The 21,974-nt window shown below is 44.5% G+C and overlaps 1 protein-coding gene across 5 annotated transcripts in view; it reads left to right on the top strand.

Moving 5' to 3' along the window:
• The window catches only part of MRNIP (MRN complex interacting protein), a 168,711-nt gene that overhangs the window by 54,439 nt on the left and 92,298 nt on the right, over positions 1-21,974 (top strand). For all 5 annotated transcript variants that reach the window (XR_013598698.1, XR_013598699.1, XM_078653544.1 and 2 more), the window contains one exon: positions 9,771-9,925. Coding sequence is in view for 3 of the 5 variants with exons in the window: in XM_078653544.1 (XP_078509670.1) it covers positions 9,771-9,925 (155 nt within the window). In the remaining 2 variants the exon portion in view is untranslated. The remainder of the gene's footprint in view (positions 1-9,770; positions 9,926-21,974) is intronic.

The raw sequence follows: 21,974 nt of genomic DNA, 5'->3' as shown, positions 1-21,974 counted from the left end.
TTCAGAATGGGTTCTCCATCAGGTTCAACTGTTCTACATCTGCTGTTCCACCTTGGAGATATTCTTGTTACCAACAAGACCTGTTACAAGCAGAAGTAGCCAGTCTGCTATAAAAGGAAGCCATCAAAGGTTTCTGCCTCTCAACTAGACCTGGTAATCTACTACTGCGATTTCCTGGTACAGAAGAAGGGTCCAAATTGGGAGTATTAACCCATTCTAGACTTGAGACTCTTCAATAAGTTCATCTGCAAGGAGTTGTTGATGATGCTTGCCCTTCACCAGATCTACCCCAACTCAATCAGGGGAATTGGTTGTGTGCCATCGATCTACAGGATGCCTACTTCAACATTCCGATGATCAGAAAACACAGGAAGTTCTTGGCATACCAATACAAGGTCTCGCCCTCCGGGCTCAAGTCAGCACCTCACATGTTCTCCAAGTGCATGGCGGTCTCAGCTGCGGAGAAGGAAGCTTTTTGTCTACCCGTACTTAGAAGACTGGCTAATCAAAAGCTCCTCGCCTTTCCTCACTCAGTACACCTTCAGACCTGCATACAAGTGCTGCAACAGTTGGGACTACACCTGGAAGAAATCCTAGACACCAAAAACGCAAGAGTGTATCCTTCGTAGGAGAGGTTATCCTCAATCAACTAACGTCTGACTCTCCTCCACTCTCCTTCTCCATTAGCCAGGCTGGTGGCCTCTCTGCTGGGATTCATGGAATCGTGCATCTACATTGTTCCCAATGGCAGACTTCACATGCAACCTCTCTTTAAAAAACCTCTAAATAAACCTCTAAATATCTGATTAACATTTCTACCATCACGTTCTGCTGATTGGAAGGTACATCTCTCCTACCTTGCAGCCAAATTATGTAACTCTCCTTTTAGCTGTGCGATCTCAACATTATCATATGCTCTTCCATAAAAAATCTTTAAACATGGCGTTTCTCCCATCAGTAACTCTAGTACTTATCTAGTACTAATCCTAGTGCAGGATGCCTTTAGTTAGCTTTGCGCTTTATAAATTCACATTCAGCATACATGCTTATTCCCAGTAAGCGATTCAGAAAAGAGGCCTAGATTCGAGGTACAGCACCAATCATACAGTAGGGTATAATACAAGGAGTGGTTCCCTGTTCAAGATGAAACAGCCTCTTGGGTCCCCATAGGTGGATGTAATCCACAGACTTTTACAATAAAGAGATCAGCACTCACTATCTATTATTCTTTAGACAGTATATATTTCACTCAAGATAGATTTAGTCAAGTCCACTACTGAGTTTGAGGATTATTGAGTTGTAATAGCGCTCAAAGAGCACAAGTTCATTCAAATTCGCTCAGACGTGTTGTATGTTGATAACTCTTAATTTGAAATATACAAAATGTTCACACCAGTGTAGCCAACGCGTTTCTTCACTTTCTTGAGACTTCTTCAGGGCTTAATCATGATAGAGGAGCATTTTTCAAGTCATCTATTCACATTGGGTGTTAGAGAAGACATATAAACCTTAGTTAATGTACTTACAGGATTGGCTGTATTCAGCAAAGTTTTAGTCTTAGCCCATGTCTGCAGTTAAACTATTTCAGTTGATCCAGACATTCAAAGTACACAACCATTACCTATTATAAAATGTATCTTGAGGGAAATATATACTGTCAAAAGAGTAATAGATCTCTTTATTGTAAAGTTTATTCCCAATGCCTTTGTATTTAAAGCCTCCCATTGTCATGGGGGACTGTAGTTGCACCTCCCTGATAAGGCTTAACAAGACCAAAACACGTTTGAGTTTGCTTGTGTTCGATTTGAAAGTAGACATGGCCTTGGAGTTTGGGCTTGTCTTGTCCCTTTCTAGGTGGTTGGTCCCAGCCTCTGTTGGTACAAATAAAGTACAAAAAAGTGAAATCCTCCCCGAGAAGTAGTTCAGATTGATTAAAGCCTTTAATTTCAGCATTTTTATTCTGCCCAAAGTGAATTGGAAGGTTTTCTTCCGAACCTGCAGCTATTGGTGAGGTGAATGGCCAGCAAATCTAAAGGAACAACATCCTGACCCACCTCCATTATAATAACCAGGGCTTGCTCATTCCCTTTAATTAGGCACATGTTGATTGTTTGATTTTGAAGGCTTCTACCATGCATGTTCTTCTACCGATACTGACACTAGGGCTCAATCACTGGGAAAGGAAAGGTGGTGGAGAGATAAAACCTCTTAAAGAAAATAGGTAGTGGTTTACTCATTTGTCCGAAGACAAGATGGTTGAAGCAATAAGGAGATGGAGGGAATTCCAAAGCTTAGCTGTGAGCCCTGCAAAATCTTGGGTCTAGAGCATGTGGTTTGCAACTAATACAATTACTATATACTTTGCTGTGATGGTGTCCTACCCAAATAGAATTACATGTTTGCAATACCTTTCAACATAATTTATTGAAAACAATTTGTTTCCAGCTAAAATATTCTGGGTTACCAAGAAATCCCGTTGGCTGTTATAGATTCCAAGGAGGAGGCAAAGATCAAAAGTCATTGCATGTTACACACACTCAAATGGCCATAATCTCCTTATAATACAATAATGTTTTAGTGGCATGGCTAATTAGAAGTATTGCCAGCGCTCATTTGTGTATGGTATTTTCTTACGAGAAAAAAAGTTAGCAATTGAAGCATCCAGGGTGGCTAGAAAGACTCCAGAGTAGGGCACTACCAATACAGAGAGAGCATAGGGCCAGATTTAGAGTGCGGTGGAAGAAGTATATTCCACTGGCATGGTGGCGTACTTCACGACCATCATGCTGAGAGTACTCCTGCCGTATTTAGAGTTGTCTGCCGGTGCAACGGACATCTTATATTGAAAGTGATATATATTATTATTTTTCTCAAAAAGAAAATCGCAAACAAGATTATCTTTTTGGAAAATAAAAAAAACAATGATCCCTCGCCATGGTAGTTTTTTGCCACTGGGCGTGGGGGGGTCATTAAAGTGCTTTTACTTAACTTGGTGTTTATGGATGGCGGTTTGTGAATGTAAAAACATGCTGTTTGTTTGCCACTCTAAATATGTCGGGCGGACAACTGGCAAAACCTCATAGGGCCCTTACTACATCCTCGGTGTATGTCAGAGACTGAGTGGTTTCCGTGACTGACCTACTTAAGGTCCACCTGACTAAATGAGGCGAGCTGACCTTCAGTAGAGCAGAAAGGATAATCCACTGCTACGGAGTAGCCATTAGGCTGCACCCTAAACCTGGCTCATAGTTCTGGTATTGGATTACTACAATAAAAAGCTGTATCCTGACTATATGTGCTACCCAGTAAACACAATATGATTTGCTAAAATGTATAGTATTTCATGTTCTAGACCGAGACTTAGCAGTCCAGGTAAAACAAACCCAAGCAGTGAATGCCTTGCAAGAAAGTGGTGGACAGCTTTGCAGCCTCCTTTCACAAGATGTTTTGTCCACTGTTAGTTGACTCGCTCGTCAAAGTATTGAAGTTCTTTCAAAACGGTGGTGCAGTCTTCATTGATGTAATGGAATCAAGATTTACCTTGTTATTGCAGCGTAAAAGGAGCTAAAACAATGTTTTTCATCCTACTCGATTGAGTTGTTAAGCAGTAAGTGCAAGATATACCTGAAGTACTTAGTGCTCAACTTAGTATGTTCAAAACACCTCTCCCATTTTCATTTGAACTTCATAACTTTAAAGCAAGCAGCAAATGAATCCCGATTGGCACTTAGCACAGCAAACTGAGCCAGAGTATCAATGCTCAAAGCTTATTCTGTGCAGAGGCGAAATTTGAGAGGTTGGACTGAGGATTCCCCCAGAAGTCACTACGAAAAAACAGGCTTGGCCCAAAAATCTAACTTTCATGCAGGCCAACTTTATATCCCTCTCATTGAAAGTCAAGTTAAATTCTCATCTGTTATAGATGGTTGCATCCAGATGAGGTTGACCAACCCTCGTCTTTTATTTGTCTTCTCAAATAAGCTCCTGGTGCAGAAGCTCCACGCAAACGCATATATTAAGGGTACATACATTGAGTGTCCTGGTAGAACCGAACTAATATCCCCCAGGCCTGTAGACCAGCTGAAGCACTTTAAAGATGTGCTGAGTCTTCAAATAAATTACAAAACTCTAAAGGCATGAGCATTTTGAATTCGCCAAACAGCAGTTGATCATTTCCTATTGATTTATGTGGTATAGAGACAGGATATGCTATTTATGGATACGTACGCCAGTGATCTTAAAGGATCTTTACAAGCTAGAGGTGTCTTGATTCGAGAGAATGTATCTTCAGTTCTTTGTACTCTGCCAATTAGGATTCCACTGATAACCTTAAAGCTCACCAGTACGGTTTTCTTGCTCCATTAATTTCCCAGGATTCACTAAGCTAGTCCTTTCGGTATAGAATGACATGATTTATGCATAAATCCTAGGAGGGCAAGCAGTGATCTTGCTCTTGAAATTTCTCAAGGACTTTGTCTGCTTTGACTCCAAGAAGACTGGCCATAAAAGACTATCCAGCCATTTCTGCAGGTCATCTGAGAAGAACTTTAATGTTAGGGAAGCCAAATAAGCCTGCTAGTAGTTGCTAAACAATCCATGCAGCAGATCAGGCGGAAGATAAGGAAGATTAGGTGATTACTCACTCGGGAAGCCTTAATCCAGGTGGTCCTCGCTATGGTGATAGCTCACCTGAATTGCCATTTCCCTTTACTTTGGCATTCCGCTCTACCTTACAAAAAAACTGCTGATGGCTCAGAATCCGGCAGCAAGGCTGATCTCTCTACAACGTAGATGGGAACACATCACTCCCACTATGAAAGAGCTTCACTGGCTCCCCATTCTGCAAAGATGAGCTTTTAAAGTTGGCTGCCTTATATTCAAAGCTCTGCATGGTGCAAGCCCAAAATTCATTTCCAGCCTTGTCCAAAAATACTCACCTGCACGGAGCCTACGCTCTGCTCACAAGAATCTTCTAACCATTCCTCCCTATAAACGGAAACGAATAGGTGGTTGCAGGTTTGCAGTATTGACCCCTTGTTTCTGGAATGCTCTTCCGTCAGACATTAGAACCTGTAAGAAATTTATGAGATTCCATAGACTTCTTAAGACCTGGCTATTTATCCAAGCCTATAATTAGTCTTGTTGTCAACTAATTAAATGAGGCCTCAGCAAATTGCTATTTCTAGGTTCGGCGCCAAGAAACTAATCGGTGAACGGGCACTTTATAAGAAATTTAACATAACGCAAACTGCAGTTTCCTGTGTGGTTCAAGTACCTGATTACTAATCTCATGATCTAGGTTAGAAAGTCCCAGCGTTATCCAGTCCTAGGTCTACAGACTTGCCTACCTGATCCAAAAAAAGCATTGAAGTAGCAAGCATGATAACAGGCTGTCTACGGGGGACAAACCCTTGTATCAAATTGTCCTTTTTTTCAGCTGTAAGGAAGGCAAAGCAACACATTTCAGCTATGGTGTTGATTATTTGAACTACGCTTGTTTGTTGGATTTTCATTAATGAAGGGTGAATCTCACTGGGATTTATCTCAGTGGCAGTAGATTTTAATTATTTTAGGCAAGGGTCACTGAAGGACTAATAAAGTTAAGTTTGAAAATAAAGTGGCTACAAGATGTTGCTGAGCTTTAGGGAGATAAAGTGAATAGAAAACCAGTTGGATGTCCAGTGCTTGATGTATATTTTAAAAGGAAAAGGTAGAGTGAGATCTTTAAATGGCATGGGGGATTGTGTTGTAGTTGCTGTGGCACTAGATTGCATTGATACTACAAATAGAGTACACCACCTCTCCCAGCGGCAGACGTTTTCAATTTCGATCTCCTCTTTTGACCCGACTCAAGTTCAGAAACTGGGTTTTCCAACCCTTTCATATCTTAGTCAGTTGAAGCAGGCAAATTTAAAGATATTGTGTGCAGTTCCTCATTACGTATATTATAGGAGCATACCTTTTACATTACAATTGGATTTGCCATGATCCCTTGAGATTTTTAAGATTTTCTGCCCTACTTTTGAGGGTCCAGAACATGGAAAGCCTCACCCAGGGCAGGTGTTACATTGCTCAGGCCTTGCATAGAAATGCCATGCCCCTTCAAATCAAGGATATCTTGATTTGCCATCTACCATCTGCACAGGAAGACACGTCACTGATTTTCCATCATCTATCTGCAAAGTAAGTAACATTGCTGGTTTCCCACCAAAACTGTCTTTAAAAGAAGCCAAGCAAGAGGACTCACTTGCATACCAAAGGCAAGCCTGGTCACTCCCCAATTGGCACCAGAACCCCTGGTTTCTCTCCCCACCCACCTCCACCCCATCTCCCTGCCTACTCCCTAGTCTTCCCTTCCTTACTGAGGCCATCCTTGCCCTGACAGTTGCATCCCTCAGCGTTGCTGCCATACCTGGCTGCCCAACACTCAAGGTGCATTCTCCTGCCCCACCTGCCATTTTATATGCACTCCCTCCACCGCTATGTCACTCCCCCTGCACCACACACCCAACCCACTCAACACACACAACCATACACACCCGATCCCCACTACACCGCACTCCTCCCTGTTCTGTATAATCCTTAACCCTCGCTCTTTCTCTAAACAAGTCACTGAAATGTGTGTATACAAGATCACAAAACAGGACAGAACAAACAGACAAAGGGTGGAATTGCTGTCCTCTTCAAATAATCCATCCAATGCCTCACTACTTCAGAAAGCACCACCAGGAACTTGGAAGACTTGACCTTCAAACTCCTCGTTACTGCCAACCACACCCTAAGATTCACCCTCATCTACAGCCCCCACATACTACGCGCCAACTTCGGCAGCACCATCAAGGACTATGTTACCCCCCCCCACACACACACACCCTGTCCCCTCGTATCCCATCCCGAAATTATAAACCTTTTTGAAGACTTGTACAACCTCTGTCACCCAGTGAGTGGACTACCCCACACGCTGCTGGGCACTTACAAGACCCCATCTTTACCAGCTTAAGTGACATCCCAGTAGACACACCCACACGGATCAACTGGTCTGACCATGCCCTCTTCCACTTCAGCATACCCACCCCCACACCACCTCAGAAACCCAATCGCCATATCATGATACTGGGATTGGAACAATATCTCAGAAGCATCCTGCTCTTGAAAAATCTTACGACATCGCCCTCGATAAAACAACCTCCCTGAATCCATCTCCAACTTCAATGCATGCATCACTACCTGCAAAGACACCCTGGCTCCCCTCAAAGCCAAAAAACCCATGAGAACTATACTGCAAGCAAGCTGGTATATGGAAGTCGTCAGTCTCACCAGACGCTATTGCAAGCAACTTGAACGCAGATGGAGAGAAAGTAAAGATGACACCGACGAGTGCCTACAAATCCGCACTCAGATGCCATCATTAGTCAATCAGACCCACCAAATGTTCTGTGTTCCAAAACCACATCAAGAGCAGCACCAACAACGCCAAGGATATCTTTACCATTGTGAAAGACTTCACCTCTACACAGCAGGTCCACCAGAGTACCTCTCAGGACTTCTACACCAAGTTGTCCCTATTCTTCAGCAACAAGATCACTGCCCTAGTAGCCCTCCTGCCTATCTTAACCAACACTCAAACGACCATCCTGACCACTTGGCCCACAATCACCACTCAAGAAACCGCACCGGCCATGCAGTACATAGACTCAGAGCACCCTTGGACCCCTGCCCTCACCACATTTTCATCAGAGTGGACCCCATCAGTGCAGCCCTTACCCCGATCCAGAATACCTCAATCATCACATTGAATTACCTGGATGCATGGAATCATGCCAAGTACACCCCCTCCAGAACCCTCAACTACCAGCCTCTCCCTACTCGACAAAGTCATGGAAACGATGATAAAAGTCTAGCCATCTATCTATCCACCCACCTCAACTACCACTACCTCCTCAGCCCCACTCAATCCTGATTCAAGTCCAACTACAGTACAGAGACAGCCTTCCTCGCCACCACGGACGATATCTTGACGGAGGTCACACTGCAGCCTTCATCCTACTGAACCTTTCCACAGCCTTCAACACTGTTTCCCACTCCATTCTTATCCAACAACTACATGAAGATGGCATCCAGGGAACCACACTTTGCTAGATTTGCTCTTTCCTTAACGGTTGTGCCCAGCCAGTCAGTCTGCTTTCCTTCAGCTCAGACGCCGTCAATCTCATATGCGGAGTTCCACATGCATCCTCACATAGTCCCACCCTGTTCAACACCTCCTTGACCCCACTCGCCAGCCTCACCCGTGCATACAAAATCCACTTCATACCGTAAGGTGACGGCACCCAGCTCATACTCTTGCTTCTCGAGCAAGGCGCGAAACACCTGAACCAATTTCTCTGCCTGCATGACTGAAGTTGCCAGATGGATGCAAACCAATTGTCTCAAGATCAAAACAGATGAGACTAAAGTAGTAATCTTTAGCCTGCTGAACTTGGACCTAGACCCCTCCCATCAATCCACGCAAAAACCCTTGGAATAATAACCCGCAACCAACTCACCATGACCGTTAACGCAGTCTCCATCTCCTGCTTCCACACACACTAGATGATCAAGAAGATCTTCAAATGGATCCCCACCAACACTTACCGAACCATTAACCAAGCCCTGCAAGCTGGACTACTGCAACTCACACAATGCCGGAATCAACGGGAAGACTTCAGACCAAACAAAACTCCCTCCATCTGGAGTCACTTCACCTTGCCCCTCAAAGAGCTCCACTGGCTCACAATTCACAAAGATCACTCTTCAAACTCTTCATGCACACAAAATTGGCCCCACGTTCTTCAACAGCTGCTTACATTTCCACAACCCTACCAGACACTTGCTCAGCTGGCCTCCTACAAGCACCCCTCTGCAAGAAATTGAAGACCTGACTTCACCTACCCCAGGCCCTGGCTCGGCGCGTACAGCTGCTGCTTGAGCTCCAGGATACTCTCTCAGTTAAATTGTGCGCTGTACAAATGCACATACCAGAATGACCTAAAGCTTCTTCATTTTCAGACTCTTGAAGGTTTTGTTACTTCTTGAAATAACTCTGTATAGCCTTACCCAAACTCTACCTTATTAATTTCAAGAGGGACGAGGAGCTATTGTAATTTTAGTAAACTATGTTACACCAAAAGCTCAGGTGCAGAGCGTACAGATTGGTCCTTCATCATGTGCGCACTGAAAGCTTGTAGTAGAACTTCCATTTCCCACTCTTCTATAAGTTAGAATTAAATCATTCCAGATTCACTACTCTTGGAGCTCCCACTTTCCTGGACCTAGTGCTTCAAGTATTATACCAGTGATTAGCGTACCCCACAACGGCATGAGAAGTACCTTAATCCTATAGGTTTGAAAAACGTTTCTCCTTTATAAATGTGTTTAAAAACCCAGTGCATCTGTGTGTTTCAACCAGAAAGGAGCATGTTTAGTTTGTCTACTTGTAGGAGTTACCAGATGGAGAACCATCGGTCCAGATGACCCCGACTGCACCTGTAGCTACTCGGTCATCTTGGGAGCCCAGTTGCTGTGAAGGATTACAGTCTTAATCTTGTGCTGCAGGTAGTTAAAGATGCAATAAATGTGCAAGGGTGAATTGTCCAGCAGACATGAGTGTCAACTTGCATGCATCACTTATTGTCATTTACTAAACATCAGACCAAAGTTTTGGCTTAACAAAGGGTGCCTGAAAGTGTAAGCATGTATTGACCACCCATGTTTGTTTTCATGTATTTTAGGATGAGATAAATCCCTCTGTCAACCGTTGGGAGAAGTATATGCAGGAAAGCACTGAAGGATTATGTACAGCAGAGGATGAGGGAGAAGAAAGTGCATATACCACGGACCGGAAGCAATTGTGTGAATTCAGGAGGAAGGCAGTCCGAGCTCGCAGGTAGACAATAAGAAACAGACCTACACATTCAGCATCTTTCTTGGATAAGTTCTTATTGTCTCTGGATAGGTTTTTCTCGTCTTGTTTCTTTGGGTGTCCAGGTCACCTAGCACTGTTTACAGGATTTCTGGGATGTCTTAGGACCAGGTGTGGTAAGCTGCAGGGGGATGCCATATTTATATAAAGGTGAGGCAATGTTTTCTTGTGAAAACCAAAGGTTAAAGGGGGTAGCAATTTGTGCTTTATCGAATGCCTTTCTTTGGCCTCACCTAGATACCCAGATCATCATTGTAGCAAGCACTCCAGCAGGCTAGGGTCCGGATTAGAGAGCTGTCAGCTTATACTTTATGATATCCTGGAATCTGAATGAAAAACAGTCATGGGTGGAATGCTTGCTTTAATTTCAGCCATTATCTGTTACTCTGGACTGCATTCCACTTTATTATTTTAGTCTTCATTGTAGCCAGATGCTAGTCATATGCAAAAAGACTTAGTTCAAGTTCACTTTTCCTACAGGAGAAGGACTGCCATCCTAGGTCCCCGCAAACAGGACGGGAAACCTGGCAGAGTGGAAGGAAAATGATTGATTGGATTGCGACCCAATCAATTGCCATTGACTAAGTTTAATTTTGGTGCTCTGTTCATTGCATTAAGACACACCAACTCTGATATGTACAGATTTGAATCCACCTCTGTGTGCCGCAAGACTCAAACTGGACTCATTGATGTGGTCCATTTATGCCAAAACCTGTGTGAGGTTGCATGCTTTCCTGTGTGGAGAGGACGTGTCCTATCAAGCTGATAGAAACTTCTAGCTCCAGATTGCTTACCTTAAAATAATCCCCAGGTGTCAGACTGGATCCAGAAGATTTTCTGAAAGATATGGTTACCTAGCGTGACGGTAGGCGGTGTAGTTAGGCTCCTCATGGCATTGTCCACACCGGAAGTGATGTGCATGGTACTCATTTAGCTGCCATCTCAGCGCAATGACGCCAGTTCTTTCCTTTCCGCGCCAGATAGCACTGATCCAGTATTACATACCCCATAGTCACTTTTTTGACTGGCTTTTTTTTACGTTATGTCAACCTTGTTTGAGATTTTTCAGCTGGTGTGAGGATATTGCACCCAAGAAACCGTCTGGTTTCAAACCATGTGGGGCTTGTCAGAGGCAAATGTTGTTGACAGATCCCCACTTGGTGTGCTTATGGTGCTTAGAGCTAGACCACGGCTCCAAGATCTGCGAGGATTCTGCGCCATGTGTAACATGGCACTAAGGAAGCGGTCCCTCAAGCTCCTCGTCGTGTCGACTCCACAATGCTTGGGGTCCCATTTGTGCCAAATGTCTGACACTGTTCGTGGAGCCCGTATTGCAGTTCGTCGTCGAATTCCAAGTCATTCGGGAAGTCTGGTAAGTCTCACAGGCATAAAGTCAAACAAGTTGAAGAGGTCCTTTACTTTGCTGCGTCCATCAAAGTCTTCTGATGAGACGTGGAGAGCGTCGACACTCCAGGCTCTGACAGTTTTCCGGAACCTGAACCTAGGTCTGCTCCGCACTCCACTGTATTTTCGGGAGCGACCCTTGCCCAGCTCAGAGTTTTGAGGCCATGTGCCTCATATTTGGGCAGTTGTGCCCCTCTGGGAGTGCCTTCGGGCCTCATGGGCTCTGGAGGAGCCCCCAATGAATCCATGCACCCAGGTTTGTCCTCTGCACCAGTCGGGCCCCACTGATCCCTTGCTGGATCCGTACCGGAGTGGTCAATGAGATTGAGACCATCCTCGTCACTTTCTCCAGTGCAGACTGTTCCGGCACTGCTAACGCCCCTAGGCGGTACTGTCTCTATCGTTATTACCGACTACCACACGGAGCGATGGTGCTCCACTCCGGTGCCGACCGGGTCAATGTTCCCAGGGGGAGCCAGTGCCTTATTTATTTGACAGACCTTGAGAAGGAGACAAAAGGGAGGGTTCTATGGACGCTTATGATTACCTGCTCCCTGGAGAAGAAGAACAGGACAACTGGCATGAGGAACTGGCAGAGGACAGAGGGTTAGATACCTCACCCGACACTGGCCAGTCGGGGCCTCTGTGGCTACGGAGGAGGGTGCGTCTTTTGCAATGGTGGTACGTAGGGCGGCTGAAGTCTTGGACCATCAGTTGCCCACTGTGGCAGTCAAGATGAACTTCCTGATTGAGGTGCTTCAGCCGGAAGTCTCCTCTTCTGAACCACTTCTCCCCTTCATTGAAGCCCTTACAGATGTCCTACTTGGTGCCTCGTCCAAGCCCAGCACAAGGGCTCCTGTGACTAGGACGATTTTCTCCTTGGGATCCCTGTTTCCACAACCAACACCCTAACCTGGAGAGCTTGGTGGATCCGGTCTCATCCTCCAGGATTAACCCCGGTGTGTTCCCTACCACTCCACTGGATAGGGAATCCAAGAGGCTGGGCAACTTGGGTTAAAGAATGTTCTCTACCACCAGCCTAACACTGCGGTTGGTGCTGTTATTCTCATACGATACGGGGTTCTGTTGCACAAGTGTTGCCCATGGTCTCAGAGGAGGCTTGAGCCATACTCTCTCAGGTTATTGATGATGGGTGAGATGCAGCAGAGTACACCATACGGCGTGGACTCCACACAAGCCAACTCACTGGGCAGAGCGCTTTCTGTAGTAGGGTATCTAGGTGTATATTCATAATCTGTGAATAGTCCCACCCATGTGCGTGGACCCCAGAGCAATCAAAATAGTCTCTTAAGTTGTCCTCTTCTGCAGTCCTGCATAGACCCTTAATAGAAAATCATAGACAAATAATGCAGCCTAACATTAACAAGGCTACATTGGTCAGCACTTCATCCTGAAGTGAAAAAGGTTAGCCAAATAATATAGAAATTTACACATTTTACAGAATTTCACAAATAGAGAAACTCCCCTTCACAAAAATCCTTTGTCATGATAGAGAGGAAGGGTTGGACAGACAAGCCTCATGGCTGCCATTATGTGTCTGGAAAAGGGATACTGTGCCTTTAAGGAACATTCCAGAGATCCTCGGTATCCCATGATGCACAGCCCCAGGCAAATTACTTTCAGTTCTTTTTGAAGGTGTATAAAGCCAGGCCTGTAGCATTCAGGAAATCATTGTTTCTTCTACTGGGGAGGCGAGCGAGTCGCTTATGTCTATAACAGAGATACCCCTACTACAAAACTGGAGTTACAGGTAAGAAACTACTCCTTCTGTAGTAGGGGATCTCTGTGTATAGTCATAATCTGTGAATAGAATGGCAAGCCCAGCCCAACAAACCCAACCCAGCGGTGGAGGAAACATAGAGAAACCCTACTGAGCAAATACATTCCTCAGCGAAGCCTGCCCAACTTGCGCATCTGCCCTGGCATCAGAGTCCAGGCAGTAATGCTTAGCAAAGGTATGGACCGACTTCCATGTAGCAGCCCTTCAGATGTCGGCAATAGTAATGTTACTAAGCAAAGCTGCTGTAGCCGCTTTGCCCCTAGTCGAATGAGCCTTAGGCTTACCCCCTAGAGTCTTGTTAGCCTTCTGGTAACATAGTTGTATACAGGACACAATCCACCTAGATATGGACTGTTTAGAGGTGGCAAGGCCAGTCCTGACTGAACTGTAATTCACAAACAACTTATCCGACCTACGAATATCTTTGGCCTTATCTAAGTAGAATTTCAACACCCGCCTCACATCAAGGGAATGAAGGGACCTCTCCGCCGGAGAGGAGGGATGTTGAATAAACTTAGGTAATGTGATGGTCTGGTCGACATGAAAATCAGATATCACTTTAGGGAGAAACTTAGGGTGAGTACTCATTACAGCCTTGGAAGCATGAAAAAAAGTATAGGGCTCTTGGCAACACAGAGCCTGAATCTCACTCACCCTGCGAGCCGATGTTATAGCCACAAGTAAAGCCACCTTCCATGACAAATGCTGAAGAGAAGCCTTATGAATAGACTCAAAAGGCTCCTTGATCAACCTTGACAGTACCACATTCAGCTCCCACGAAGGCGAAGGACGCCTAACGGGGGGAAATACCTTCTTCAATCCCTCCAAAAAATCTTTAATGACAGGTATCTGGAAAAAGGATGTTTGTGAAGGGCATTTCCTGTATGCAGTTAATGCTGCGAGGTGAACATTAATAGAATTAAAATTAAGGCCAGATTGAGCTAAATGCAGTAGATATGGAAGTATGACATCTTCCTTGCAGAAGGTAGGGTCAGCATTCTTGGACGTGCACCAAATGCAGAACCGTTTCCACTTGTAGGCATAGGAGGTCCTGGTGGATGGTCTCTTAGCCTCCTTCAGTATTTCCATGCAGTTGTCAGGCAAGTTCAAGTGTCCATATTGAATTATCTCAGGAGCCATTCCGCCAAACTCAACGACGAGAGGTTGGGGTGCACCATCTGCCCCCCGAACTTTGTGAGAAGGTCCGGCCGACATGGAAGCCGCACATGGGGTTGAAGAGACCGGTGGAGCAGGTCTGTGAACCACCACGGTCGAGGCCATTCCGGAGCAATGAGGATCATTCACGCTCTGGATTGAGACAGCTTGATAAGCACTGCCGGAATCAGGAGTATGGGCGGAAAAGCATACAGAAAGCTGTCCGACCAGCTGATCCATAGTGCATTCCCCAGAGTCCCCAGTTGGTAAAACCTGGAGGCGAAGTCTCTGCATTTGCGTATGTCGGCGGTGGGGAACAGATCTATTTCTGGAGTGCCCCATTTTGCGAAGATGTTTCCTAGCACCTCGTCGTTTAAGACCCACTCGTGGTTCTCCTGAACGAGCCTGCTGAGTGCGTCCGCCTGAGCATTCTGCACACCTGGTAGATGGGTCGCCGTCATCGTCAGTCCTCTGGCTAACAGCCAGTGCCAGATCGCTTGCGCTTCCTGAGACAGTGTGTGCGATCTCAAGCCTCCCTGCTTGTTGAGGTAGTACATTGTGGTCGTATTGTCCGTCTGCACAAGCAGGGAGTTGGTCCGGAAGGACCGATGAAAGGTTTTCAGCGCCGAATGAACAGCTCTGAGTTCCAGAAAATTGATGTGGTACGTGGTCTCCGCCTAGGACCACGTTCCTTGGATCTGCAGATGGTCCGAATGCGCTCCCCAGCCCTGGAGAGAAGCATCCGTCACAATGGTCTGTATTGGAATGTCCTTGTGGAATGAAACCCCCTTGAGGAGATTCTCTGCTGAACACCACCACTTCAGGGACGGCTGAGCGTGCTGGGACTGTGTGATCTTGTTATCCCAGCTCCCTCATTTCTTGTCCCATTGATCCTCCAGATATTCCTAAACCCAGAGAGGAAGAATCCCCTTTGTTGGGGGGTACTGTTAGAACTGTCAGGGTATTGTGCTACTAGATTGGAGGCAAGATGGCGGCGGCGTCCTAGACCGCTGCGAGATGCTCCACTGACCAGCACCCTGTAACGAAGATTTCTGAGAGGCAGTGCACACCGACGGAGACGCCAGACGCTGCTGTTTGATCAAGACCCGGTTATAATCATGCGGGCGAAATGGGACTCCGAAAATAAACCGGCTAATTCTAAATAATGTTATAGTGCCCTAATAACGTACCTCCTGCTTCATGTTAGTGTTTGAGCCGGATGGAAGGACTTCGCGCTGGGAAACCACAGGGCTCGGCAGATTCAGCTGCAGCCTTAGAGCGCCGATCCCGCATGACCTTCCTGACATCGCTGATTGGCTTTGCTGTATTGCGGCTTTTTGGACACACCCGAACTGCTGAGAGCGCCGCTCACAGCGCCGGTAGTCTGGAGGGTTTGCCGGCCAGTTCACCAGCAACGAGTGACTCCTCTCGTTTTCTGAGGAATGACTTTTCCTGCCAAGTGAGCCTACGTGTCAGCTCAGAAAGGATGGCCCCGAAAAACGCTGCTTCTGCCACTGCAGCTGCAGCCTCTAAAACCCGAGCGGCAAAGCAGGCTTTGCGTGACCGTGAGCTAGCGCTGAAACGAGCTGGGGGCCTCGGCACCAGTCCCAGTTCTGAGTGCGTGTTGGATTCTGCACCAACAAAGAAATCCACCAAGCTATTGCCACCCACACCCAAACCTGGCCCCTCGGTGGTCGACCTTCTTAGGAAAATACCTGCTGTAATCTCCCCTCGCCCTTCAAGGGATGCGGTGCCTGCGTCGGATCAAGCAATGGCGGAGCAAGCAGTGATGGCTGGGCCTTCCTCCCCCTCCTCTCCTGGGATGGAGATTATAGGTGAGACAGAGGGACTGTTAGAGGATTGTACTCTCACGCCTAATTGGGAGGGAGAGAGGGAGGGGGAGAAGCCAAGGAAGCCTGATAGTGTGTCAGCCACTGTACTAGCAGATAAACTGGTAGATAAACAACTGAGGACCTTAAAGACAAATCTACCAAACCAACAGCAGAGTATAGATAAACAACTCACAATGCTTCACCATCTCTGTTAAATACCTTGAATATTGTTAATGAGCCTGAACATGAACTTGAACACGAATCTGAGAAGGGAACTGAGAGTCATACTGTAAGAGTTTCCAAATCGCAGATACAACAACAAAATCCAAAAAATAACGAACCTAAGGGGGGGGTATCAAAGCCACGCAAGGAATGCAATTACCATACGATATCCGACTCATTGGACACTGATAGAGACCCCTCAGACTTTTATTCGATATCTGAAGGCCTTGAAGATCTCAGACAGTCACAAGAATCAGACCTAGAATCTGATGTCTACACAGGCTCTAATACTGGTACTGGCTCTGATACTAGTGCCACAAATAGTGGTCAAGACCCACCTCGAAATGAGGCTAGAGGAGTTAAGAGGACTGTACGGAGGAAGAAAAGGACCCACCATGGCGCATCGGGACTACTCTGGGATTACTCCCCAACAACAACACCAACAGTATCAACTCTTAACTCTCAGGGACATGTATCTGTAACTCAACCGGATCCAGCCACCCCTGTAGATCAACAAAATGCAACATTGACTACAGTTATGGACACAGTCTTACAGGCAATTGCTTCCCACCGGGAGCAAACCTCAAGGGATGGCCGAAAGGCGCAACTGGCCCTACATAAGGTACAAGGTGTTGTGCGCAAACTTTCTAAATCTGTGGCAGCGTCCAATGCAAGGATGACGGAGATGGAAGATCGAATTGTAGTTAACGAAGCAGAAGCCACAGTCACTCAGGAGCGAGTAGAGTCTCACGAGGAGGAATTAAAAGATGTTAGATGGAAGCTGGAGGACATGGAGAATCGCCTTCGACGTAACAATCTCCGCGTCCTTGGAATTGCCGAAAAAAGCAAGGGTGAAGATATACGCTCTTTTATAATCCAACTATTTAAAGATACTCTCCCCGAGCTTGCCTCCTGGAACTGGGACATAGAAGTACAAAGAGCCCATAGAGTTCCACTCACCCTGAAGGCATCTGCATCACAGGGGAAATACCCCCGTGCAATATTGGTCTATTTTGGCAACTTTCTTCTCCGCCAGGCTATCGCCGACAAAGCCAAACCTGAGGCTCGACGCATCAGAAATAATATCTCCTACTTTGTCAGGCCTGATTTTTGCCACACGACTGTGGAGAGAAGATGGCGTCTTCGCCAGATGATTAAACCTTTCATGGATAAAAACGCTCAAGTGTATCTTAACAACCCTGCTAAATTGAAGGTCATCTATAAAGGCCAGGTTACATTTTTCACGTCAGAAATAAAAGCAAAGGAATTCGTAGACACTTTGACATAAGCCCTAAGACTAAACTCAAATAGAAACCGCTGTGATGTAACAGTAATACACCCGATGTATGTTAGTTACACATACAAATATATTTTGACTGAGTCAGTTCACAAGACTATAGGGCCGCAGGGCTGCAGATCCTAAATTAAGTACGCTACTTTTCTAAATCGATATATTAGTCTCGTATCTCTTTCTTTTTCCTTTGGTTTGTTGTTTTTTTTTTTCTTTTTGCACTCTCTCAACTTTACTGGCTTCTGTCTAATACAAGTGTTGTTATTAACGGGGGTGGTCACGGAACATCTCACCATCACTATAGACTCTACTAGAGTCTAAATGCCTCGAAAGTTGGTGTTGGGGGGAGGGGGGTGGCGGGATGGGATGGGGGGGAAAAAATAAAAAAATAAGCAACTTCAGTCAAAGAAGTCAATGTCAAGTAATTTTTTTCTCTTGTATACAGGATCAAATGATAGTAGAAAAACTAAACCAGATTAAATACCTCAGGCATAATTTATGTTTACACATATCTAACAGTACCATCACGACTAAATTCAATATATATTACCTTAAATGGGGAGGTTAAAGTTGTGTAATTGGAATATAGCTGGTCTTAATGATAGAAACAAAAGGGCACAATTACATCAATTATTACAACAAGATTCTATCGATATACTATGTCTACAGGAGACACATATTGCAGACTCCGACAAAGAACTACTAAAGATTCCAGGCTATAAGGTGATTGTAACAACTTCACAAACATCTAAAACTAGGGGGGTTGCAATTTTGGCAAAACCTACACTAGGCCATCCCAGACGTAAGTTGACTGACAAACATGGAAGATGGGCTATAGTGCAGTTAGAAGTGGGTCCCACGATCTGTGCAATTTACGGATCAAATTTAGATGATCCCCCAATATTTAGAGATCTAGATATAGAATTGGCTTCCTGACCCTCTCCTCTTATTATTTGCGGAGACTTTAACATATCACTAGGGACTCCTGTACCAAACCGACTTCCACCGAATTATAATGGACGTAAACCTAAGGTGTATAGGGCCATACGCCAATTAATGGATAGCCATAATTTGCGGGATGTCTGGGGCTTGAAGAAAAATAATGATCCCGGTTTTACTTTTTCTTCATTTCCACATAATAAATATGTACGAATTGACTACATTGTGACTTCCTTGATGGACCTGGAATTAATAGATATAATCAAATCTCCAAAAACAATTTCGGACCATAATGCACTCACCCTTATTTTTGATTTACCCAGTTTTAATAGACCTAAATCACAATGGTCTTTTGACAGAAAGTTACTTGTCAACCTGGATTATATAACTCATATTACATCTTGGGCTCCGGGTTTTTTGACTGCAATCAATATAGTGCACCCAGACTTATTGTCTGGGATTGCTTTAAAGCAGCACTAAGGGGTGAAACAATATCATTTGCTGCTAAAAACAGAAAGATAGATGACAATAACAATCTAAGGCTAAAGCGAGAATTATCTAACCTCGAAGCTGATCATGCCACCCAGATCCACCAGGGAAGACTAAATCTAGCCAACGACACTCTCCATAAAATATCAGTATTAAAAACGGAAATTAATAGTTCATTAATCAAGAAAGCTGCAGAAACTTATGAAGTAAATAAAAGAAATTTATATGAATCCGGGGAAAATGCTGGAAGACAACTAGCCCTACGTACTCGTCAAAAACAATCTTATAATAACATTAAAATGATTGAGTATGAGGGGCATCAATACACATCCACACAAGACATAGTAGAGGCTTTTCGAAAATACTATCAAAAGTTATACCAAAACGATGACCCACACTCTAACAGAGATTGCAAAACCTTTCTAAATGATTGGTCGTCAGCGATAGGTCCCAATCCAGTGATGGATGAAACTATTAAACTAGAATTAGAAAGGGAAATTTCAATCATAGAACTTGAGCTTGCATTAGCTGAGCTCGCAAATGGCAAAGCAGCAGGCCCTGATAAAATTCCCTTGGACCTCTACAAAATACTGGGTAAACAAATACTCCCCTACTTATTGGATCTCTTTTTAGGGGTCCAACATAATGTAATACCACCAGAATCTTGGAAAAGCACTAATATAGTGATATTTGCTTAAACCCCCCCCCCCATTTACCATCTTCATACAGGCCCATATCTCTTATAAACTCCGACTCAAAACTATATGCCAAGGTCTTAGCCAATCGGCTGAGTCGGGTCGTCGAGCGTCTTGTCTCCCCGTGGCAGCATGGCTTTATTCCAGGAAAGGGCACTACAGATCATACCCGTAGAGCCATTGCCCTATTTGACATCATGGGCGCCACGGGGGGCGGGATGTCGATGATCCTTCTCGATGCCGAGAAGGCATTTGACCGTGTCTCCTGGGAATTTCTATGGAACATCTTAGAACTGAATAATTTCGGGTATAAATTTATTAATGCTATAAAAACCCTATATGTAGACCCAAAGGCAAAACTTAACATCTGCGGTTCTGAGTCGGAGTTTATTGAGATACAAAGAGGCACAAGGCAGGGATGTCCCTGCTCCCCTATATTATTTGCCCTTTATATCAATCCCCTTATTTTAAAATTACTTTCCTCACCTGGTATTCAACCTGTTATGGTGGGTCTGCTTCCAACAAAAATTTTGGCTTATGCCGATGATGTGGCCGTATTAACAACAAACCCTACTGAGGCAATTAATGAAATTGAAATAATCACCCATACTTTTGGTATCTACTCAGGTTATTCTCTTAACAGAGATAAAACAATGGTCCTTTGTACAAATAATATGATATACGAGAGCCCTTATAAAGTCAAACAGGCAATTTATCTGGGGGTTTGCATATCTTCTGACATAGATGAAATTAGCCATCTTAACTATACCCCCTTGATCAATAAGATAAAAGAAGATCTGAGAAGAGTAGACAATTTACATCTGTCTATTATCGGAAGGGCTAATTATTTAAAAATGACTATCTTCCCAAAAATACTCTACCTGTTTCGAACAATTCCGCTATTGCCCGGTGGTAACTATATTAAGACCCTTGACTCCTCCATGTCTAAGTTCATCTGGAGCTATGGGAAGATCAGAAGAGCATTACCACTTCTAACCCTGCCCTTAGATAGGGGCGGGTTAGCCATCCCTAATCTAACCTTATATTTATGGGCATCACTTATTCAACATATGGGCCGGCCCCCTGTTAAATCTTAAAACATCAATTCCTATTAATAGGGAACTTTACATCCCTTCCATTTATGAGCTTAGCCTCGGGTCCAAATGTCAGGCGCTATTCTTGAGGCAAATCGAACCATCTTACTTTAAAAAAATCAAGTTAAAAATAATTACTGATGCGTGGAAGGCTTGGAAATTTATTTCGAAACAACTAAATATTCCAAAAATAACTAAATATACTCCTCTATGGAATAGCTCAATCCTTCCAAACTGCCTCAATGATAGCACCTCTCGCAGGTGGGAAAATTTGGGTATTAAGACAGTCGCAGATTTTTTAAATCCAGGAAACGCTACCACCTTTGACTGGTTTCAACAGAAATATATTATCCCTACCACTGATTTCCTTAAATACCTCCAAGTATCTACGTCTATTCGAAATTGTGTTCCCAAAATAGAATTAAACAACATTCACCTTTTCTCAGTTATTGGAAAACGATCCACTAGTATAGGCACTCTGTATCAATTATTGATGGAAAATGTTAAGGATGATATGGAGCGGGTAGAGCAAGCTTGGGCTCTAAGGTTGGCTAATCCAAACATAGATATTGATCTCTCGTTAGCTCTATCGTCGAAATTATTTATTGCCTCCAACCTTAAAGCTCAATACTACAGAGTTATATATAACCTATATTACACACCATCAAAACTGTTCTCTTGGGGCTTGCGAGCTGATGACAACTGCCCGAGATGCAAACAACCCCAAGCAAACCTAATCCATATGTTTGCTGAATGCCCCAAATTAGATTTACTAAAAAATATGCTAATGAAATTCTGGGCCCAAGTTTTTGGACGGAATATAAAAGATTCAGCTACCCTTTATGTGATGGGACATGATAACTCATTGGGGCACAGTATTGATGAACAAAGGTCTTTGTTTTTAGCAACCGCTATCCTACGTATTATTCTTGCTGCTCGTTGGAAAGACCTAGAGCCACCTACATTTCAGATGTGGCTTGGCCGCTTCCTGGCTACATACAAACAAGAGATCTCAATTTATGGAACTAGGGGTAAAAAAAATAGACTTCGAGGAAACCAGATTTGGGCCCTGTGAGAAGTTGGCCTGATGT

The sequence above is a fragment of the Lissotriton helveticus genome, chromosome 7 (assembly GCF_964261635.1).
Source record: "Lissotriton helveticus chromosome 7, aLisHel1.1, whole genome shotgun sequence".
NCBI classification, from domain to species: Eukaryota; Metazoa; Chordata; class Amphibia; order Caudata; family Salamandridae; genus Lissotriton; species Lissotriton helveticus.
Note: the sequence above shows the minus strand (reverse complement) of the source record. Positions and strands in the feature narration are given on the sequence as shown.